At 35.5% G+C, this 17,933-nt stretch overlaps 1 protein-coding gene across 2 annotated transcripts in view; it reads right to left on the bottom strand.

The window, feature by feature from the left end:
• SPATA7 (spermatogenesis associated 7) overlaps positions 1 to 17,933 on the bottom strand; it is a 37,094-nt gene that overhangs the window by 14,439 nt on the left and 4,722 nt on the right. For both annotated transcript variants that reach the window (XM_081229316.1, XM_081229317.1), the window contains 3 exons: positions 15,613 to 15,708; positions 11,439 to 11,486; positions 5,225 to 5,358 (listed from right to left, as the gene is read on the bottom strand). In XM_081229316.1, coding sequence (XP_081085442.1) covers positions 5,225 to 5,358; positions 11,439 to 11,486; positions 15,613 to 15,708 — 278 coding nt within the window. The remainder of the gene's footprint in view (positions 1 to 5,224; positions 5,359 to 11,438; positions 11,487 to 15,612; positions 15,709 to 17,933) is intronic.

Genomic DNA, 17,933 nt, shown 5'->3' with positions numbered 1-17,933 from the left:
AGTTTACAGAAGAAACTGATAGCTTCTGACGTTCCTTGTTTTATAGTGCGTCTAACATAGATTTCTTTAAGAACATGAATCACATTCATAATCTTAATATCACATGGTATGGGCTGCACCAGTGCTGTGAGTGGTGAATAACTGTGTGTGGGGTACAAGGTGCGGACTTAAAAGTGTCTGAGGCGATAGCATGCAAGTCAAACTGCAAGAGAACATAAGTAGCCCATGTCACAGTGCGGGCAATTAAAGAGCAAGTGTGTTATTACATGATCTCATGTGTATCAACAGCTAATACGTCCAGAGGCCAAAGTTACCACCTTCGTTTGAACTGTAGCAAACTTTTCAGCAAATGCAGATTATAACTACAGGTATCTGTTAACCATAAACCCACCCAATTATCAAAATATTATGCCCCAAATAATAATTTGAATTGGAATGTATCTAAATATGCATCATCAAGTAGTATAAAAAATGTAAGCAAATTGCAAATTACCATTAAGTCTAAATGGAGTAAAAAATATACTTACATAAAAGCATAAATGAACTATATTTTCAGAAGCAAAAAGTTACAGGGTTACAGTGGCTTAGGGAAAAATGACTGGAAAACATCGTCCATTTACAGACTTAATTATATATTTTATTTTCAACAAATTCCATCCTTACCTCAAAATATAATTATTAATTTATGTTCAAAATGCTAGATAATAGAAACATATTTTTTAAAATATGTTTAAACAGTACCATCACTAAAAATGAAAATACATACATGAGTGAAATACTGATGAACAGATTCCCAGATGGTACAGTGTATATTTATTCTAAAGGAAGCAGCTCTATTCCTAGTCCTTTTATCTATATAACAGCCTTGGGGACTCTTAAACATATTTACAGCTTTCCTGATGACTCCCAAATCTATTTTCAGCCCAGACCTCTCTCCTGACACAGATACTTATATCCAGCTCTCTACTGAATATATTAGACGTTCCAAAGGCATCTCAAATTAAGCAGGTCTGAACAAGTAAACTCAGGCAAGCCAGAAACCTGGAAACCTCCCAGTTGCCCAAGCCAGGAACCTGGAAACCTCTTTAATTCCCGCCTCTTGCTCTTCATATCATCTGATCAGTCACCAAGGCCTGGAGATTCTACTTTCTAAATGTCTCCTAAATATATATTCCTTGTGCTCCTTCTGCTGTCTTACAGATCATATCTTAATCATTTCTTCCCCATACTACAACTGTCACACAATTAGTCTGTCCTTCCCTGCTGCCAGTGTAGTCTTTGTAAAGTGTCAATATGATGACATAACTTCCCAACTAAAAACTGGTCTATGGCTCTGCCACACTTCTCAGAGAAAAAGGACCCAGGTTCACTCTTAATTCACAAATGCCCTTAGTCTTTACACCTGCCTACTGATATGTCACATCTTCATGTACAATGGAAAGAGCTGGAGTCAAAAATGAAACGGCTTTTACCAACAGGCAATAGTTTTTCCATATCACAGTTGCTAGGGGACAGAAAACAAAGCTCAGGGCCTAATCTAGACAGTCTAGGAGAGCATGCTTATGAATCTGGGATCCTCTCAACAGCTACCCTCCAATTAGATGACTTACAAAGAAACTTGCCCATCTTGAACACTGGCACTGAGAGAACAGTGGCCTTTGAGAATGCGAAATCATATGCTGCTTCCACACAAGCTTGCAGCCTAAATTTGCATTACCCAGATGGTCCACAAAAACCTTAAGCCAAGACAAGTGACTCAAGTTTTTTCCAACACATAAATTGTAGGGGGATAAAAAGGTGGGGAAAAGAGAAATTATAGATTAAAAGAAATGTATCAATTAGTTGAAATTATTTAGATTCCAATTCCAACAAACTTAAGAAAAAAAAAAGAGAGAGATAATGGAGAAATGTGAACAGTGGATATTTGATGATATTAAGGAATTATTAATTTTTAAGGCATAATAATGGTATGGTGGTATTTTAGATATATACAGAAATATTCATAGATAAAATTATATATCTGGTATTTGCATCAAAATAATCTGGGATGGGGGTAGTGAGTGAGGATATACATGAAATAAGTCTGGCCCTGAATTGATCATCGTTGCACTTGGGGGACAAGAACACGTGGGTTCATTATACCACTCTATTTTTATAGATGCTAAAATTTCCAAAATTAAAAAGTTTAAAAAGAGACCATCACACACACAAAAAGACTTCCAGTTTCAGCTGACAGATGGAGAGAAATGGAAAGAGCATAGCTCTCACCATTATAATAAGAAAAAAAGCTGGACAAACTGCAAATTAATCATTTTTCTTGAACTATTGAGAGAACTAAGGTCACAACTAACCTAAAACCCACAGTGATATAGGTACCTGCAGGGAGAAACAGAACCTAAGCATTTGCTTATTTGGGACAGATGCTGCTGAATGACATATAAACTGGTAAGAAGATTATGCTAGAAGTTTTTAGCTAATTGCTAAGGACTGAGTGTGGACTAGTCTAAGAGTATGAAGCCTCTGAGACTTGGGGAGTTTGTACCCTCTTGCAGGCTTTTCCTCTAGGAAAGAGCTTTTCCACCAATAGCTCTCAGGGAAGAGCAGGAAGAATCCTGAGAAAATATCCCCCTTCCCTTGTTTCTTTGGCATGGCTAGGGGAGGGGAACAGCACCCACTGCAGAAATTACTCCCGGACCTATTTTTCCTTTCTCTCAATCTACAGGGGGAAATTCCCTTCACTTTGCCACATAACAACTACAGAAGTGATATTCCATCACCTTTGCCATATCCCATGGGTTAGAAGCAAGTTACAGGTACTGCCTACACTCAAGACGAGGGGATTGTTTAAGGGTGGGGATCACTGTGGGGCTTAGAATCCTGCCTACTACTGTGGGTCAAGTACAAAGTACACAAGAAGAAAGAAGAAATAAAAAACATACTAAATGCTCCACTTTAAAAGGCAAAGATTATCAGAGTGAATAATCTGACCCACCTAAAACCTATCTAAAATATTAGGATTAAAAAATGGAAAAAGTGGGGGCTTCCCTGGTGGCGCAGTGGTTGAGAGTCCACCTGCCGATGCAGGGGACACGGGTTTGTGCCCCGGTCCGGGAAGATCCCACATGCCGTGGAGTGCCTAGGCCAGTGAGCCATGGTCGCTGAGCCTGCACGTCCGGAGCCCGTGCTCCGCAACGGGAGAGGCCACAACAGTGAGAGGCCCATGTACCACAAAAAAAAAAAAAAAAAAAAAAAAAGGAAAAAGATATACCAAAGGAATACTAATGAAATGAAAGCTGGTTTAACTATATCACTATCAGAAAACACTTTAATATAAAAAGCATCAAGGCAAAGAAGTTCAAACCACAGTGACAATAGGTTAGATTCACCAAGAAAATATATCATCTCTAAGTCTGTATGTATATAATAATATAGACTCAAAACATATAAAGCAAAAATTGCTAGTACTAATTCTTGGAGAAATAGCTAAATACATAATCATGTGAAAGATTTCTCTTAATAAAAGATAGACTAATTAGACAAAAAGATCAATAAGATTTGAACATCTAAAAGATATAAAACTTAATCTAATACATACACTATATATTAAATACTGCATACAGCTACAGAATATATGTTCTTTTCAAACACATATGACATAGTGCATTAAAAAAAATTGTCCAAACAAATAAAAGAAAAAAAAACTGTCCACCTACTGGGCCATAAAACAAGTCTCAACAAATTTCAAGAAATGGATATCATACAGATGTTCCCTGATCAAAATACAATTAGGCTAGAAATCTGTAACAAAGAGAAAACCAGGTAAAAAAATAGAGATTAAGAAACACTTCTAAAAGACGCTTGAGTTAAAGAATAAATTATAATGGAAACTGTAAAATACTTTGAACTGAACCATAAAAAAAATACCACGTATCAAAACTTGTGGAATGCAGCTAAAGCAGCACTTGAAGGAAAATATATAGCCTTAAAAATGCTACTATGAAAGAAGTGAGGCTGAAAATAAGCTAAACAAAAGTAGAAGTACTGCAACATAAACTCAAAGAAAGCCAAAAGAGGAAAGTAAAGCATGAACATTACCAACTAGAAAACAAAGTACAACAGAGAGGATAAATGGAGTAAAAGATGTGCCCTTAAAAAGATTAATAAAACTGACAAATCTCTGTGAGAATAATAAAGAAAAGAAGAATGAAGGCACAAATAAACAACATTAGGATAAAAAGAGGAACTAATACATATTCAAGAGAGATTATGAAATGATTTAAGAGATATTATAAACAAGTCTATGCCAAGAATTTGAAAATTTAGATGAAATGGACAACTTTCTACATGTGTACAACTTATGAAAATAGCTCTATAATGATTTCAAAAATTGCAGTCAAAAATCTTCTCACAAATAAAACTCTAGGCCCAAAGAATTTTAATGCTGAGTTCCATCAAATTCAAGGAACAAATAATTCCAAACTTACATAAACTACTCTAGAGCATGGAAAAAGAGGAAATAGCACCCAGTTTATTTTATGAAGCTAGCAAAACCTGACACAGTAGAAAAAAGGGAAAATGACAGGTCAATATCAATAATAGACATAGATGCTAAAACCCTAAACAAAATAGTAGCAACTGTATCTGGTAATGTATAAAAAAAGGAATTACATCATGACAAACCTGTGTTTATACTAGGGATGCAAAGTTGATTTAACATTAGAAACTCGATTATAATTCACTACATTTGAATAGATTAAAAACAAAAATTGTACCATCATTTCAAAAAATGCAGAAAAAGAATTTGATAAAATTAACACACATTCATGAGAAAGGAAAAAAAAAATCCTCTTAGCAAAAAAGGAATCAAAAAGAATTCCCTTAATCAGATGATAAAGGGTATCACAAAAAACCTAAAGCAGGGGTCAGCAAACTATAGCCTACAGGTCAAATCTGGCCCACCACTTTATTTGTTAATAAAGTTTTACTAGAACAAAGCTACGTCCATTCATTTACGTACTGTCTATGGCTGCTTTCCAATGGCACAATAGTTGTGACAGAGACACAATAGTTGTGGCCTGGAAAGCCTAAAATATTTACTATTTGGCTATTTACAGGAAAGTTTACCAATTCTGACCTATAGTAAACATTATCAAAAAGTCAGGCTGCACCACCAAGGAAGTATCTTAGAAACATTTACTTTTAAAAGGTAAAAATACTATCTTACCTTTTGTAGAGTGTTAAGTAATGACTTGGAATTACTTTTAGAATTGGATCTCATTGCAGTTTTAGTTAATTTCAATTCCCCTTCACACCATGCTAATTCCTTTTTGAGTTTCTCTCTTCGTTGTTGGTCTGCATCTGAGGGGAAAAAAATCTTTTGAAATTCAGAATAAAATAGAAAAATTATTTTTTTGGTGTTAGACAACTAGTAAAGGGCACTTTTTTCTTGCTAAAAATGTTTAGACTACTGATATGTAAATAAAAATCCATATACTTTTCTGTATAAAGATAACAAATATTTAATTTATAGAAACTTCAAATGGATTGTTTCTGCTAAAGAGCAGAAACAAGATAAGACAAATTGATTAAGCCTAAGGGCTCAAGGGAGCAATTCCTAGCAGATACAGAGATATAAAGGTTAGAAATGCTTGACCGTGTTGTCTGTAACTGCAATCACCAAATGCAGAGTTAGAATTAATCCATATACTCCCCCGCAAATGAAATATTATTGTCAATACCATCATATGCTATAAAAATTTAAGCTTTATGAGTCAAAAAAAGACACTAAATTTTAAAACATTATTTTTAATTAGGATAACTGATTTCCATTTTTCTTAACTGCTAGTCATTTGAAAATACAAACGAAAAAGGGGGTTTCACATTTTAGTGTGCGTTAAGTCAGGTATTGAGTCATTATCAAAGACTGAAAATGGCAAAATGAAAGCTAGTCAAGTTTCAGAGTTAAAAAGAAGGCTAACCATAAGTAAACTGACTTGTATTTTCATGTAAAATTTAAAATTTAACATATACTTTTTAATTGGAATCTATATCAACTTAATGGACAAGATAATTTCAAGTTTCAAATCACCCTGATTTAGGGGGAAAAAAAGGGGGCAAAAGGTTTGAAAAGACACTTACTAAAGATATACAAATGGCCAATAAGCATATCAAAAAATGCTTTACATCCTTAATCATGAGGAAAATGCAAATTAAAATCATAATGAGACACCACTTCACACCCACTAGAATGGCTATAATCAAAAAAGGAGTCAATAACATGTTAGCAAGGATATGGAGTAACTGAAATCCTAATTATGTTGGAGGCGAGAATATAAAATGGTATGGCCACTTTAGAAAACAGTTTGGCAGTTTCTTAAAAAGTTAAATATAATTTTACCATATGACCTAGCAATTCCATTCTCAGGTGTATACCCAAGAGAAATGAAAATTCATATTCACATGAAAGACTTGTACATGAATGTTCATAGTGCACTATTCATAATGGTCAAAAAACAGAAACAGTGCAAATGTCAGTCAATTGATAAAGAGACAAAATGTGGCATTATCCATACAACAGAATACTATTTAACAATTAAAAGGAACGAAGTACTGATTTAGGTTACCACATAGGTTAATCTCAAAAACATTATTCTAAGTAAAAGTCTAATGCAAAAAAACACATATATGACTCCATTTATATAAAATGTCCAGAAAAGGCAAATGTATAGAGAAAGAAAGCAGATCAGTGGCTTCCAAGGCTAGGAGTGGGATGAGGAAGCAGCTGCAAAGCTATCATTTTGGGGATCTTCTTAAGGTGAGGAAAATATTTTGAAACTGGTTTGTAGTGATGATTGCACAATTCTGTAAGCTTAGTAAAAATCCATGAATTTTATGGTATGAAAATTATTTGTCAGTAAAACTGCTATAAAAAATAAAGCCTTTCTAATGCATTAGAATATGGCATTATTTAGACAGTTCAACAAAGTATATAGAGATATTCTAGTTTTGATAAAGACTGAAATTATCAAGTCAGTTGTCTGCTATGACAGAAGAGTATATCTTATAAAAACAGAGATGACTCAAAACCACAGATTTATTTCTTTTTTAAAATATGTCTACAAAGCCTGTTTCTAAGTTAGTTCATACTGATTATAATGAGCATCAGCTTTGTAACACACAAAGTAATGATTATTAATTACACTTTGGTTTGGTGATCACAATCTTTGCAATTCTTCTAGCCATCACAATTTTCTTCATTTACATGGCCAAAAAGAAAAACTCCTGTCTCAACTGACTGAAAGCAGAAAATATCATGGGATAAATAAACACTAGCTAAGTCTAAATTCTAAAAACAAAAAACAGGAGTAATTCTTTAAATACAACTTATATGTCATCAATTTCTGAATTTTTATCTCCATCCTGGAACTCTCTCCTGAACTCCAGACTTTGTATTCCAACGGCCTACTCAGCATCTCCACTTGCATTTCTAATAGGTATTTATTTTGAACTTACAATGACCAAGACTTAACTCTTGATTCACTTCCTCCCCTAAATATCTTCCTATCATATTCCTCGTTTCAGTAAATTGTAACTGTCATTTTAGTTGATGGACTCTTAAGTATTGGGAGTCATCTTTGACTCCCTCTTCTTTTTCTCTCATATTCTATCTACATCCAGTTCATCAGTAAATACTGTTGACACACATCTGAAATATTTCCAGAATCCAGTCATTTCACATTCCCTCTACTTACAGGCACTTTGGTCCAAGTCACCACTATTTCTCATCTGAATTGCTGTCTCCTAACTGGTCATTCTGCTTCTACCACTGCCCCTTATAGACTATTCTTAACTCACCAGCCAGAAAGATGCTTTTAAAGTTAAACTGGCTCTGTTCCTTCTCCTCTACTCAAGACCCTCCAATGGCTTCCAATTTCATTTAGAGTAAAAGCCAAAGTGCTTGCAAATAGTCATAGCCCTATGTGGTCTGCATCTCTTTGTCCCATCTCAGTGACCTCATCGCTTGTCACTCTTCAGCTGGCTTATTTCACACCAGCTATACAGCTCTTCTTGCTGTTCCCCTGGATACACCGATCACAATGCCATGTCAAGGCTTTTGTACGTGCTGTTTTCTCTATCTTGATTGCTCTTCCCTCCTTTAGCCACTTGCTTCTCCCTTATTTCTTTCAGGTCTCTGTTCACCTTATCAGTGAGGCCGCCTTCTCCAAAGTCCCAGTCTCCCTTATCCTGCTTCATTCTTTTTCATTGTACTTATCACCATCTGATATAGTCTATATTTACTTATTTCTTTGCATTTGCTTATTGTTTGTCTCCTTCAACTGGAATGTAAGGTCTATAAAAGCAAACAGTAGGTGTCCAATAAATATTTGCTGAATTAATCACTGAATAAACTCTAGTGTACTAAACAAAATATGCAAAATGCCTGATTATTTTAAATTGGTGAATTTGGATTTTAAATTGGTGAATTTGGTTCAGTAAGAGGATTAATACATACATTCAGGCTTGTTAATTACACAACCTGAATTAAAAAAGAGATAGTCTTATCTTATACATCTACTGTTCAGGAACTTGTTCAGTATGAAAATTTAGCAAAACTTTCCCATTTAGAGCCTAGTTAAAAAGGATTATTTGATCTAATGTCAACTGGGTAAAACCACCTTAATTCAAATGATTCAGATTTTGAAAGCCTATAAATATTGAACCAGTTTTCTGTGCTATAAAAAGTTACTAATATGATACAGAAGAAGAAATATAAAGCTTAGAAATTAAAAATCTGGAAGGATCCTTAGAGATTATCTAGCTTTCATTTTACAAAAGAGGAGGGAAAGACATAAAATGACTAGCCCATATAGCTTGTGTGCTATGGTGAAATTGGTCTTTAAAAACATATACTCAACACTGTACTCTTGACTAAAATGCCTTTACCTTTCTTATAAAATTATTCAAATCCTAAGACTCATTCAAAGATATGAGAACCTACACGAAGGCTTGTTGCAAACATAAAGGTCACAGAAGAGGGAGAATACAAAGCGCCAAGCACAGGGCCTGGTAAAGACAGTGTACTCACTGGTGGCAACTGGCTCAGCTTAAGTCCCATCTGTTCCTATCTGTTCCACTACGAAAATGTACAAGCAGAGATAGGTACAACCAATCCCGTTGTCTGTGATCTTTCCCAGATTGTACATAAGGGGCATTTTCCTATCTATGCTCTCATTCATTTATCATTTAGCATGCACTACTTGAAGCTATTATTTATTTTTTAATGCAGAAATTCTCAAACTATAAATAACAATTAAGTTCAAACAGCAGCTTAAGAAAATACTAAACTTAAAGTTTATAGTATTTGATATTTATATAATTATAATAAGACAAGCACAGGCTGTGATATCCATGCTCTTTGGCTATTTTAAAGTATGCATTCCTTGATTGGACTCAAAGCCCTCAAAAGGTCTTAAATGGTATCTTTCAGAACATTTTAAAATAGGAATTTCAAATTTTGTGGTCTGATTATTTTCTTAGTAAAGATTTCTAAAAATAGAAATATTTTTCTATGTACATACCATATGTATGTACATACAAAGGGGAGATATATCATGATTCTATAATAATATATGTCAATAGTTTTTCAGATACAAATAACTACCATGTTTATCAGTTAGCTATTAGGATACAAATAGTAGATAATATTTATCTGAAGAAAAGTGCCAGTTATGGTATTTTTAATGAATAATTCAGTAATTTTTAAAAAATTTATTTATTTTATTTATTCACTTTTGGCTGCGTTGGGTCTTTGTTGCTGCATGTATGCTTTCTCTAGTCGCGGTGAGCAGGGGCTACTCTTCATGGCGGTGTGCAGGTTTCTCACCTCAGTGACTTCTCTTGTTGTGGAGCATGGGCTCTAGGAATGCAGGCTTCAGTAGTTGTGGCCTGTGGGCTCTAGAGCACAGGCTCAGTAGTTGTGGTGCACAGGCTTAGTTGCTCGGTGGCATGTGGGATCTTCCTGGACCAAGGATTGAACCCGTGTCCCCTGCATTGGCAGGCAGATTCTTAACCGCTGTGCCACCAGGGAAGTCCCTAATTCAGTAATCTTAACAAGCTGAGGGCAGTGAGAATCACAGAATTCTAGAACTTAAACCTTGCCAAGCTTTTCAGCACTATCCAAATTTTTATATACAGGAAAAATGAAACCCAGAGTAGCTAAATAACTTATCCAAAGTTACACAGTGATTTTCTGGCAGAGCCTGGGCTCAACTGTAAGTTCTTATACTGAGAAATACAATAAAAGCTTCTTTTATGGATGATTTTTAAAAGTTAGAAAATGCTTCCTCAAAACGTAGCATGTCAATACCCATTAGGAGGGTTACTATCAAAAAAAAAACAGAGAACAAATGTTGGGGAGGACGTGGAGAAACTGGAACCCTCAAATTGGAAACTGGGAATATAAGATTGAAAGCAGAATTACCATATGGTCCAGAAATTCCATTTCTGGCTATATACACAGAAAAACTGAAAGCAGGGTCTCAAACGAATATTCGTACATACATATCTATAGAAGGATTATTCACAATTGCCAAAAGGTGGAAACAACCCAAGTGTTCATTGACTTATGAACATATGAACAAAATATGGTAGTACATACAACGGAATATTAGTCAGCCTTAAAAAGCAAGAAGATTTCTGACACATTACAACATGGATGAGCCTTAAGGACACTGTGTAAGTGAAATAAGTCAATCACAAAAAGAAAAACACTGGATAATTCCACTTAAATGAGTTACCTAGGGAAGTCCAATACATTGAGACAGAATATAGAATGATGGTTGCAGGGTGAATGGGGAGTTACTGTTTAATGGGTGTGAAGTTTCAGTTTTGCAAGATGAAAAGAATTCTGGAAATGGATAGTGGTTATAGTTGTACCACACTATGAATGTACTTAATGACACTGAATTGTAGACTTAAAAATGGTTAAGATGGGGTCTTCCCTGGTGGCACAGTGGTTGAGAATCCGCCTGTCAATGCAGGGAAAATGGATTCGAGCCCTGGTCTGGCAAGATCCCACATGCCGTGGAGCTACTAAGCCCGTGCGCCACAACTACTGAGCCTGTGCTCTAGAGCCTGTGAGCCACAAGTACTGAGCCCATGTGCCACAACTACTGAAGCCTGTGCACCTAGAGCCCGTGCTCCACAACAAGAGAAGCCACCTTAATGAGAGGCCTGTGTACCGCAACGAAGAGTAGCCCCCACTCACTGCAACTAAAAAGAAAGCCCGTGTGCAGCAACAAAGACCCAACGCAGCCAAAAATGAATAAATAAATTTATTAAAAAAATAGTTTAAAAAATGGTTAAGATGGTAAATTTTAGGTTATGTGTAGTTTACCATAATTTTTTTAAAAAAACACAATATGTTAAAAATTACTTACATTTGATGCTGGCACTCATGCTTAGTGGAACTGAGCAGTCTACTGCAGCTGAAAGAGAAAAATCAGTTGTTCAATATTATTCTTAATTTTATAAATGACAATAAATATCAAATGCGAAAATCCCCAAAAGTACCAGAACTTGCACTTCCTTGTTTTGATTTTTATGCTACTTATAGAGATGAAAAATATCTTTGATAAAAAATATACTGATTGGGATTAACGGCTCATTAGATACTGCAGAAGGAAATACTAGTGAACTTGAAAACACAGCAATATAAATATTCAAAATGAAACAGAGTAAAGACTGGAAAACAAATGTGCAGAGCATCACTGACTTAAGCTACCTGTATCACTCACTTAACATACTTGTAACTGGAGTCCCAAAACAAGCTTGAGAAAATAAAAGAGCAAAATTGGAGCACCTACATTATCTCATTTCAAGACTTACTGTAATGCTATAGTGATGACGGCAGTGTGGTATTCTAATAGACAAACAGATCAACAGAACTGAAGAGTAAGTCCAGAAACAGACCCTTGCATATGGTCAATTGTCTTTTAAAAAGTGCCAAGGAAGTTCCATAAGGAAAGGACAATCTCTACAACAGATAGTACTCCAATATTTAGATATCCATAGGCAAAAAAGTGATCCTTATATCATACCATATAAAAAAACTAACCCAAAATGGATTATAAACTAAATGTAGGAGCTAAAACTTATACTTCTAGAAGAAAACACACAAGAAAATCTTAATGACCTAAGATTAGGCAAAGATTTCTTAAACAGGATATGAAAAGGATAAACTATTAAAAATTTGAAAAGCTGGACTTGATTTCACATATAACAAAATATTTTTCTTTAGATTTTTTAATCATTTAAAATATAAACTTCAGAAAACATGAACCAAAATTTAAAAACTTTAGCTCTTCTAATGATAAAATTAAAAAAAAATTAAAAGACACTGGTGAAAAACTGGTAGAATTCAAACAAGGTCTGTATTTAATAGTATTGTGTCAATATTAATTTCCTGGTTTTAATAATTGTATTATAGCTTTGTAAGATTTTGACATCAGGGAAAGCTGGGTGAAAGGTTTCTGTGACATTCTGTACTATTTTTGCAACTTTTCTATAAGCCTAAAGTTATTTCATAATAAAAACTTAAGAAGGGCTTCCCTGGTGGCGCAGTGGTTGAGAGTCCGCCTGCCGATTCAGGGGACACGGGTTCATGCCCCAGTCCGGGAAGATCTCACATGCCGCGGAGCGGCTAGGCCCGTGCGCCAGGGACGCTGAGCCTGCGTGTCCGGAGCCTGTGCTCCGCAACGGGAGAGCCCACAACAGTGAGAGGCCCGAGTACCGCAAAAACAAAACAAAAAAACAAAACAAACAAACAAAAAAAAACTTAAGAAAATGAAAAGACAAGTCACAGACTGGGAGAAAATATTGGCAAAATATGTATCTGACATAGGACCCATATTCATATAAAGAGAACTCTCAAAACTTAATACAAAGAAGACAAACAATCCATTTTTAAAAAATGGGCAAAAGATTTAGATAGATATTTCACCAAAGAAGATACACGGATGGCAAATAAGCACAAGAAAAGTTGCTCAATGAAAAGGGAACCCCTGTGCACTGTTGGTGGGATTGTAAACTGGTACAATCACTATGGAAAACAGTATGAAGGTTCCTCAAAAAATTAAAAATAGAACTACTATATGATTCAGTAATTCCACTTCTGGGAATTTACCTGAAGGAAATAAAAACAGTAATTAAAAAGCTGGGCTTTCCTGGTGGCGCAGTGGTTGAGAGTCCGCCTGCCAATGTAGGGGATGCGGGTTCGTGCCCCGGTCCGGGAAGATCCCACATGCTGTGGAGCGGCTGGGCCCATGAGCCGTGGCCGCTGAGTCTGCGTGTCTGGAGCCTGTGCTCCACAACAGGATAGGCCACAACAGTGAGAGGCCCGCATACTGCAAAAAAAAAAAAAAAAAAAAGAGCTATATGCACTCCAATGTTCACCGCAGCATTATCCACAATAGCCAAGATATGGGAGCAAGCTAAGTGTCTATTGAGAGATGAATGAATAAAGAAGATGTGGTGTACATATACGATGGAATGTTAGCCATAAAAAATGAAATCTTGTCTTTTGCTATAACATGAATGGATCTAGAGGGTATTATGAGAAGTGAAATAAGTCAGACAAAAAAGACAAATACTGTATGATCTCACTTATGTGTGGAATCTGAAAAACAAAATGAACAAACAAAATGAAAAGACTCAGATACAAAGAGTAAATGAGTGGTTGCCAGAAAGGAGGGAGCTGGGAAGGGAGGGCAAAATAGGTGAAGGGGATTAAGAGGTACAAGCCTCCCTTTATAAAATAAATAAGCCACGGATAAGTACTACATAGCATAAGGAATAGGGTCAATAATATTGCAATTAATTCTTTTTTTTTTTTGCAGTACGCAGGCCTCTCACTGTTGTTGCCTCTCCCGTTGCGGACCACAGGCTCCGGACGCGCAGGCTCAGTGGCCATGGCTCACGGGCCCAGCCGCTCTGTGGCATGTGGGATCCTCCCAGACCGGGGCACGAACCTGTGTCCCCTGCATCAGCAGGCACACTCTCAACCACTGCGCCACCAGGGAAGCCCTGCAATTAACTTTTTATGGGGACAGGTGGTTAGTAGACTTGGTGATCATTTCATAATGTATGCAAATGTCAAATCACTATGTAGTACACCTGAAATATTGTATGTCAACTATATTTCAATTAAAAAAAAAGGAAAAAAAAAGTTGCTCAACATCATTGGACATTAGGGAAATAGAAACAAAAACCTTATGAGATACCATTACATATCCACTAGGACTGCCAATAGGAAGTGTTGGTGAGGATGTGGAAGTGATGGAAATGAAAAATGTCACTCTGGAAAACAGTCTGGCAGTTTCTTATAAAGTTAAACATACACTTACCACATTATGCCACCATTCCACTCCTAGTAAATAAATTTATCCAAGTGAAATGGAAACATAAAAAGATTCTATGTGAATGTTTACAGCAGCTTTATTCCTAATTGCCAAAAGTGAGTCAATACAATCCAGATGTCCACCAACTGGTGAAGTGATAAACTAATTGTGGTATATTCATTAAATGGAATACTACTCAGCAATAACAAGGAAGAAATACTGAACGTGGATTAGTTTCAAAAGTGTTAACTAATTGAAATAAGTCAGACCCAAAATGATACATATTGTATAATTCCATTTATATGAAATTCTAGAAGAGGCAAAACTATAGTGAGAGAAAGGAGATCAGTGGTTGCCAGGAACTGGAGGGAAGAGAGTGATTGCAAAGGACTAGGGAGAACCTTTTGGGACGAAGAAAATGTTCTATACCAGGAGTCAGTGAACATTCTCTGTAAAGGAACAGAGGGCTAATTCTACAGGCTTTGCAGGGTGATATAGCCTCTGTCACAACTAGTCAACTCTGCCTTTTAGTGTAAAAGCCACCATAGACAATGTGTAAAAGAATGAATGTGACTGTGTTTATTTATGGACGACAGAATTTCAATTTTATGTAATGTTCACATGTTACAAAATATTATTCTTCTGATTTTTTTCAACCATTTAAAAATATAAATAGCACTCTTAGTTCAGGAGCTGTACAAAATGGCAGGATGACTTGGCCTGCAAGCTGTAGTTAGCCCATCCTTCTTTTACAGCATGACTGTAGTGGTGATCATAAAAATTTATATATTTTTCAAAAATTTCAACTGTACACTTAAAATTAGTTCATTTTATTATATTTAAGTTACACCTCAATAAAGCTGACAAAAAGAAAAAACTTGTAGTTACCATCTTCTCTGTGTAGCTTCTTCAAATTTGAAAACAAAAGAGAAGATCATAAACTTTTGTTATATTAAGATCAGCATCTAATCGCAAAAAATATATTAGGAATAACAGGTAAAATGAAACAACACAGATATTACATTCAAATACAGTTAATAAAAATGGCATTCTGAATTTGCTAGGTATGTAGAGTCTGTGGTTGGTATCTTACTACACCAAACACAAACCCATGGGTATATAATGTATTCATTTTTGCTACAGATTTATACTAATTAGAAGTGAAGCTGAGAAGGGTTTAAATGGGTACAGAAAGTTAACATTTGCATGTTTTTACCTTTGGCTGAAAGGATTTTATTATAGTGAACAGCCATGTGATTCTTGACCAGTTGGAGGGTACTCAGTCTGAGAGAGGAGGAGTCAGTGCAAAAAGCTAAAAATTAAAACATACTTAATCATTATATATTTAAAATATAAAAGTCATCATGAGATAAACAAGTTACTGATTATTAAGCTCCTTTTTATAAAATGTTCTGAAGTTTAACCATGGAGATACTGACATTATATCTGTGATGCTGAATATGTCCTAGCTGTCACCTTGCACTGATAACGAGCTATTCACTACTTTGGTTCAAACCTTTCTAGGAATAAGTTTTACAAGCCTGAGAGTTTTGGGAAGCGATTGAGAAATATAATCTACCATTACATTTACAAAACTATTTCTTATCGACAGCTCTCAATCTCTTAACTAAAAATGTTTAGCTGCTTGCCTGATGATAAAATAATGTTACCATTGTTAACACTTGAATACATGGAGTCTGGGAAATCAAACAAATCCCAAACTCCGAAACTCTAGGCAAAGATTCTATTCTGAGATGCAAACTTCTAATTTTATATCTGAAAACAAAATCTACAAATCGGTTTACTGCATTCTTTTTGAAGTATTAGGACTATCTTAAGACAAGTATAATTACAAAGAAATTGGATGACATTAAACTTTTGTTGTTGTTTTGTTTTTTTTCTTTTAGATGTTGGGGGTAGGAGTTTATTAATTTATTTTTATTTATTTTTGCTGTGTTGGGTCTTCGTTTCTATGCGAGGGCTTTCCCCAATTGTGGCAAGTGGGGGCCACTCTTCATCGCGGTGCGCGGGCCTCTCACTATTGCGGCCTCTCTTGTTGCGGAGCACAGGCTCCAGACGCGCAGGCTCAGTAGTTGTGGCTCACGGGCCTAGTTGCTCCGCAGCATGTGGGATCCTCCCAGACCAGGGCTCGAACCCGTGTCCCCTGCATTAGCAGGCAGACTCTCAACTACTGCGCCACCAGGGAAGCCCGGGGACATTAAACTTCTTGAACTCCTCTAAACTGTTAAAAGAAATCTTAGAATTAAGCATGTATATATGAGTATAAATGTATAAAATGTAAATGTAGGCATAACTTTTTTAAATATTAAAAAGTTTTTGAGAAGTAATACATGCATGTGGTTAAAAATTATAGCTAAAACGGCATGGAGACATTGAAAAATAAGTGAATTTCCTGCCCTGACCCCTAGTTTCCTCTCCCAGAAGTATACTCTGCTACTTTTTTAATACATCCTTCCAAGGAAATTCTATGCATAATAAAAGTATATACAATAATGATAATCTTGACACTAAACTACAACTACTACTAAAAACATTTATTGAATAGGTACCATGCATATATTGCTCTAAGCTCTTTACCTGTAAAAACTCATTTAGTCATTATTATCACCATTTAATAGACGTGGAAACTGAGGCAGAGAGATGTGAGCAAGGTCTTCAAGGTCACACAGCTGATAAAGGATGCAGTTTAGATGTGAACCAAGGCAACCTCATACTTACAATAACTATTCCTATACCAGCTCTGCACATATATTCTTTAAAAAAAAGTTAGTATACGACGTATTGTTCTTCATCCTGCTTTTCTATATATGTATCTTTTAAAACTAGCTCAAAATTTTTATTTAAAAATTGATTTTCAAAGTTTATGATTCTGGCTCTATGTGTATATAAGCTTTATTACAAAGAAATAAATGAGGCAATGGAAAATGATTCTTCTTTCACATTTGGAGGATCAGTATAAAGGATTTTTCATGTAAATAAGGAAAGAAAGACTTTCAATTAGTATTTTGCCTAAAAACCCAGGCTTAAACATTTTAAGCTATAATTATAAAAATACTTTAAATGTACATTAAAATGTACTTTAAAGGCTTTAAAATGTGAAAACATCTACAGAATACAGATTCCGCTTTCATAGGATCTAGAAGTCCAATTGGATAAAGAGGCCCAGTTGGATAAGTGTTTGTTCCTGATACAAAATGCATTTTTCAAGGGCTCTTTTCCTCTGCACAGCTTTTCCTTTTCAGTGCTGTGTCTTTAACAATCTGCTAATCACCATTTTAACAAGGAAGGCATGCCTTCAGTCAGGGTAGTCGGCCAGCAAAGAGGACAGCTGGGCTGGAGCTGCAGTAGGGAGCACAAGGTAGCAAGGTCCACATCCAGGGCATGATGGGCTCCTAAACTCTCTAACCTCAAGAATTCCTATAACATGTAATTATAATTGATAATATGAAGTTCAAATATTGATTAAATGAAGTATTTTTCATCATTTTATATAATTTACAAATAAAGGAAACACAC

The sequence above is a fragment of the Mesoplodon bidens genome (assembly GCF_964165515.1).
Source record: "Mesoplodon bidens genome assembly, chromosome: 3".
Lineage (NCBI taxonomy): Eukaryota > Metazoa > Chordata > Mammalia > Artiodactyla > Ziphiidae > Mesoplodon > Mesoplodon bidens.
The sequence above is the reverse complement of the archived record's forward strand: the minus strand, read 5'-3'. Positions and strand labels throughout refer to the sequence as shown.